This window comes from Microtus ochrogaster, chromosome 16 (assembly GCF_000317375.1).
Source record: "Microtus ochrogaster isolate Prairie Vole_2 chromosome 16, MicOch1.0, whole genome shotgun sequence".
Classification (NCBI taxonomy): domain Eukaryota; kingdom Metazoa; phylum Chordata; class Mammalia; order Rodentia; family Cricetidae; genus Microtus; species Microtus ochrogaster.
Window position 1 is genome coordinate 17,241,552 of NC_022018.1, and position 6,195 is coordinate 17,247,746.

The 6,195-nt window shown below is 39.5% G+C and overlaps 1 protein-coding gene across 3 annotated transcripts in view; it reads left to right on the plus strand.

The window, feature by feature from the left end:
• The window catches only part of Mtpap (mitochondrial poly(A) polymerase), a 22,523-nt gene that overhangs the window by 10,254 nt on the left and 6,074 nt on the right, over nt 1–6,195 (plus strand). For all 3 annotated transcript variants that reach the window (XM_005354800.3, XM_005354801.3, XM_026783062.1), the window contains 2 exons: nt 629–840; nt 2,942–3,168. In XM_005354800.3, coding sequence (XP_005354857.1) covers nt 629–840; nt 2,942–3,168 — 439 coding nt within the window. The remainder of the gene's footprint in view (nt 1–628; nt 841–2,941; nt 3,169–6,195) is intronic.

Genomic DNA, 6,195 nt, shown 5'->3' on the forward strand with positions numbered 1-6,195 from the left:
TTTTTTTTTTTTTGTAGTGCCATGTGTATATCTTCCACTTCTTTGCATGTGTGAGTGAGTCCAGCCTCGCTCTCTACTGTCCGCTCTGATTCTGGTCTGCCATCCTGGGATGAGTTGATTTCAGATTTATTGATTTTTTTTTTGATGAATGACATTTTGACATTTTTCTTTGTTTACTTTTCCATTGACCTTCTCTATCTAAGGAAGCCTCTGTGTCTTGTTTTTTCCTGTTGATCTGCTCTTTTTCTGCCTGTATTCTCCCCACACTGTGAATTAATAGGGCCATTGTGCAGTGGCTGGGTGGAAAGGGCATATGTATGTATGTGCAGAGAATGTATGTGGTAAGTGATTCTGTGTGTATTCATACTTAATGTACACACTCAACTGTAGTATGCGTGTTGGTTATAGAAAGTCAGTGTTTTACAAGTTAGCACCTCGTATTTTATAAAACTCTTAAGGCTACCATGCACCCCTGAGTCTGTTTTGCTTTGGTTGCATGTGTCTCAGTGCTGATTTGTTTTGCCAGAGGTTCTTTAGACTCTTTAAGTTCTAAATCATTCATTCCCTCCAAAGTTTAAAAAATTCCCTTTTCCAAAAATCTCATAATTATCAATATTTTTATATTTAGAATGCAGGGAATTTTTTGATGGAATTTCAAGTGAAAAATGTTCCTTCAGAAAGGATTGCAACCCAGAAGATCCTGTCTGTAATAGGGGAGTGCCTTGACAACTTTGGCCCTGGCTGTGTGGGTGTTCAGAAAATACTAAATGCTCGATGTCCCCTCGTGAGATTCTCCCATCAGGCCTCTGGATTTCAGTGTGATTTGACTACTAACAATAGGTATGACCTCGTGAATTTATTCACTTAATTGTGACTATTCTAAGGTATCAATTTAAAACTTTCCTTGTTTAAAAACAGCTCAGAATTCTTTTAGACATACTTCTGTAATGACCTACTTGCCAACCTGTGTATGTATGTGTCTGTCTATCTGTCTGTCTATCCGTCTTATCACTTATCTGTCTATCTTAATGTAAACTCACTAAATCAGGGGTAATGGCACAGCCCTGTAATCTCAGTTCTGGGGAGTCTGAGTCAGGAGGATTGTGTATTTGAGGCCTGCCTGGGCTACATCCTAAGTTATGTCAAAACTGTCAAAGTTTTTTTAAAAAGGTGAACAGTTAGATTGTAAAGTAGAAATTTTTTTTAGTATTATTGCTTGATATACTGTTGAGTATACTCCTAAACAAAATATTAGAGTATTGTGTTAAGATGTTAATAGGACGGTGAGATCCTGTCCCTCCTTCTGTCCTTTCTTCCCTTTTTCCTTCCCTCCTCCCTCCCTCTCTCCTTCCCCCTTTCCTTCCTTTAGTTGTTTTACTTTTGTTTAATGCATATTGTGTTTTACCTGCGTGCGCTTCATGTGTACTTCATGTGCGCCTTGTTCCTGAGGCCAGAGAGGGTGTCGGGTCTAATGGGACTAGGGTTACAGAGGGTTGTGAGCCACCATGTGGGTGCTGGGAATTGAACCTGAATCATCTGGAAAAGAAGCCAGTGCTCTCTCTTTACCACTGAAACATCTCTCCAGCCCCAGAAATGTACTCTTACCCTGTGCTGCCTGTTTTATGTTAGAAAATAGAAGTAAATCTTCAGTTTGACACCTGAGTGTCTCTAGGCATTGTCTCTGTTGAATACTAAGGTAGTAAGTGATGGCTTGGGTCAGAAAATGCTCAGAACAGCTTGAGGTTCTTAAGTTTCTCTTCAGTGTATTAGTGCTATATTAGCTAGCCACCCAGTAGCTTAGGAAAAAGTGGGCTGTGAAGAACAAGTTCTTTTATACTCTGAACACTTTTCTCTGTCACCTATTGTTTGTTAGATGAGTAATTGTGACTGGAGGTCTAGCTTAGAGCAGCTTTATTTAGCTGAGTATTTTGGACTGCCCTCAAGTAACACGTGGTATAATGTCATTGTGTTTTTAACCAAGTTTAATATAAAATTAAAATACATACTATACTTCCTATGGACCTGCCATTGGTTGGCCACTGTTACCCCAACACATCTAGAAGGCAGGGCAGATTGTAGGTCAAAAAGTTTTGTGTCTGGGTTGATGCTCCAGTCCCACCACTGGAAGCCTTGCCTAGTTACAGAAAATGGCTCTTTAGGCTTCGTATCCCCCATTCCTAGGAGTCTTTGCTAGGGTCACCCTCATAGATTCCAGGGAGTTTCCATTGCAGTAGGTTTCCATTGCCCATGAAATGCCCCCCCATTCCTGTATCTCTCCCAGTACCCGCCCCCACCTGATCCCTCCACAATGAAGAATTTCAGAATGATACTTTCCTGATCAAATGAGTAGAATGTTTTCCTGGGGAGAGCAGCTTGTTTGCAAAGGACTAGAGAAGTAAGGTGTGAGGCTTCAGTGCAGAAACATTTCCCAGTGTTCCTGTCTACAGTGTCAGTTACGAAGAACCCTTAGACATTGCACTTTTTACTTAAGAAACCATGTTTAGGAGCTTGACTTTATAAAACAGTTTGTTTCAGAGCTTGATTGTGGATGTCTCTGGTTTTAAGAGTGTAGGAGTTGCGGTGGCTGTGTCGATAGTTGAGCATTTACATTGAATTGAACATTTTGAATACACAGTGGTGGTGGTTGGTTGGTTTTGAGGCAGGGTTTGATGTAACTCGGGCTGTTCTCCAGCTTGCTCTATAGCTGGGGCTGTCCTTCAGCTCCTGGTCCCTATGCCTCCACCTGCCACCTGATTTGCAGGTGCTTGCCATCATGTCTGGCTGAATAATGCTTTTGGTTTAATTATGGTGTTCAAAATATAAGCAAAAGACAGTGAGATACTTAGATCTGTTTCCAGTTGTCTGTCTTTTATTTGATTTGTACCCTAACTCCGGGTTTGAAGATTTTTTTGTTTTCTGTTTTACCTTTTCTGTTTTGAAGTATTGCTTTGAAAAGTTCTGAACTCCTTTATATATATGGCTCCCTGGATTCAAGAGTCAGAGCCTTGGTGTTCAGTGTACGATGCTGGGCTCGAGCACATTCGTTAACAAGCAGTATTCCTGGTGCGTGGATTACAAACTTCTCCCTAACAGTGATGGTCATCTTTTTCCTTCAGAGAAGATCGCCCCCCATTCTTCCAACTCTGGATTCCCTAAAATCCCTAGCAGGTAAGACTAGAAGTGGCCTTCCTTTTGACACTGGATCGATATTTATGATGTATGATCAAAGCATGTATATTTGTAAGTCATGTCTTGATTTTTAAATCTAAAAATAAATGGATGTAAATTTTAATACTGAATCTAAATTTTAAGTGGTGTGTATGTGTGTCTGTGTGTGTATTCACCATCTGTCATAAGAACTGGTGTTGTCTAGCTAGGCCTTTGGAATTGAGAGCTGTGCCCTTATGGTGTCAGCTTGCAAAATATTTACCATAGCTTTCGAACAGCTGAAGCCTCTCACTTCATTGACCCAGTCTGAGATGAAATTGGAAACACATTTAGCAGTCCCCAGACTTCCCTGGTTTGATTCTCTCCGGCCAGCACTGGGGTGTCTGAAATTGCTTCCTGGTGTTCTAAAGATTCTCAATGTAGATGTATTTTAGTTTACAGTCAGCCCTAGGTATGTAGTGTTGTAAATTCAGCATGCTATTTGTGTTATGAATAAACTGAACTTTGGGTAGTGTTCTGGAAGAGATAGGAAACATCACTCCAGGAACACTTATGTAGAAAGTGTGTACATACTTTATAGTTGTCCCATTGTACATGTCGCCCCACGGTAATTCTTAAGTGTATATGGGTCCTCTCTGTTTAAAATGACCCTGGAAAGAATTTTATTCCTCTGTAATGAGTTGTGAACTACTTGCTAATATTTAAACCCATTTCTTGTCTAAACTGGTGTTTTCTGGTATTACCCACCCATACTATGATTGTTCTCAGAATATTTTATACCTGCTCCTTTAGTCATAGCTCATTTTTCTACCTGGAATGTGGTCTCTTCTCTCAGATTAAATTATGTCTTTTTTGTTACCTTCATTTAATTCAAATCAAAAGTAACCCTTTCTGGAAATGTTAGTGTTGTTCACATTTGACCTAAGAAAAAGCATTGTAGGTATGGCTGTCAGTCAGTACAACTATTGATTTCTGGTTGATTGGCAGTTGGTTTTCTATAATACATTGTAGGTATGGCTGTCAGTCAGTACAAAACAGGATTTACTTTTTACTTTTTGGTTTTAAAATCACTGTGGAAGAACTTTTCTTAGAAGAATGTCTATTAAAGTGTAGTGGAGACCACTTTGGGGTGAACTTATCAGAATACCTTTTCTCTTTGTGTGCATAAAAAGTTATGGCGTTTCTGTTTGCTGGCTTTAGCAAGGCTAGTATTGATGTCGACTATGTCTGTGGCTAAGGGTAAAAACAGTGTTAAAGTCAAAACTGTAAGACATCTTGGGAGTTCTCTCTAAAATTATTTTGTTTTCTTGCTTGTGTTTTAATTCCTGGGGCATCTTTCAGAACTCCTAGAACTTTGTTGTAGGTTGTTCAGAATCTAGGCTGAGACCAAAGCTCACATTGTCAGCACTCTGTGCCTTCCATTTGTGACCCTCCTCCTCCTCTTCCCTCCTCCCTTGACGCCTGTGGGCATCCTCCCATCTTGCTGATCGCAGGTCAGGTGACCACGCCCCTCTCCACCTGCGCTGCTGTGTGCGCATCTTCCTCTGATGGGCCTTTCTTGTCCAGCTTCCGTGAGCCTGGGCTGTTCCATATGCTTATCTTGTTGCTACGGCTGTCATTTGGCTGTCATTCCATAGCATAGTCACCAAAACCGCTTTCTCAGAGTGTCTGAGTCAGTAGCTCTGCAGCATGGACTCAGATCTGTTTCTACAAACTTTGGGGGATGCACTCCACTTTTTGAAAGTCCTACTGACCCATGGGATTTGATTCTTTTGGCATTTGCCCTTTAATTGTGGTGGGTCTGAATAAATCAGCTTTTTTTTTTTTTAATAGATTACAAAACTTTATAAATCCTTCCTAACCCTAGGTCATGACAATGAACTTAATTTTTTTTTTGTGAGTTTTATAGTTTTACACTTAGACCTGTTATCCATTCAAGTTAAGTTTTTTTGACATGTGAATGTCCAATTATTTTTGTATTATTTGTTTTGAAATCAAGGTCCACTTTCTCTTTTTAGTTCTTTTTGTACCTTGACCAAAATCAATGACAATAAATTGCCCATATTTGTGTGGTTCTATTTCTAGACTGGTGAATCTCTTCAGTTGCTCTCTCCCTCACCCCACAATACCGCAATACTTCATGTGCTGTATACTGTAACTTATGTGGATAATGTGATTGCTACAATTGCATTCTCTCTAAAGTCATTTTAGTGCTTTCCCTTTCATTCAGAATGTTCAGACCTGCTTGTGTCTGTCTACAAAGCACTCTGTGGGTACTTAAGAAGAGTTGATGTCCTACTAGGTGTAGTTCAGTTATCTGTCTGTTTTAATTTAGTTGACAATTTCATACATGTACGTAATACATTCTGGTCACACTTGTCTGCTCCCCCAGCCTTCCACTAACTTCTCCCTTTCTCCACCAAATCTTCACCCCTCTTCCATTTTAGTAGTTAAGGTGGCTGATGCCTACCCTGTTGGCCTGTGTCCACGTTGTCTGGGGGATACCTAAAGTAGGAAAAGAGCAGGGAGAGAAAGAAGAGGAAACACTAGAAAAACAAAACATTTGTTAGGCTTGAATGCAAGGTCTGTAAAAAACAAAGATGGCCTTACCTTAAATCAAATTGCTTTCAAGTTTCAATATTTCTATAAAATCTTTTTAGTGAAAAGGAAAATGAATAAAGTTTCTGGATTTTTTATTGATATTTATAGAAATATTTTTAGTGTGGCTCATTTTTCTGTTAGTAATTTTAATTGAAAATAATTTTTTTTATATATTTCAATTATGGTTTACCCTCCCCCCACTCCTCCCAGATGCTCCCCACTTCCCCAGCTACCCAAATCAACAATTTTTCTTTACGTCATTAGAATACAAATAGGCAGCTAAAAGTAATAATATGACTAAATAAAAATAAACATAGAAAAATGGAGCTGAAGAAAAAGCACAAGAAACGAGTGCAAATGATGAGACACACATTCGCACACACGGAAACCATGGAAACACAACCGGAATCTGTGCTGAGACACACA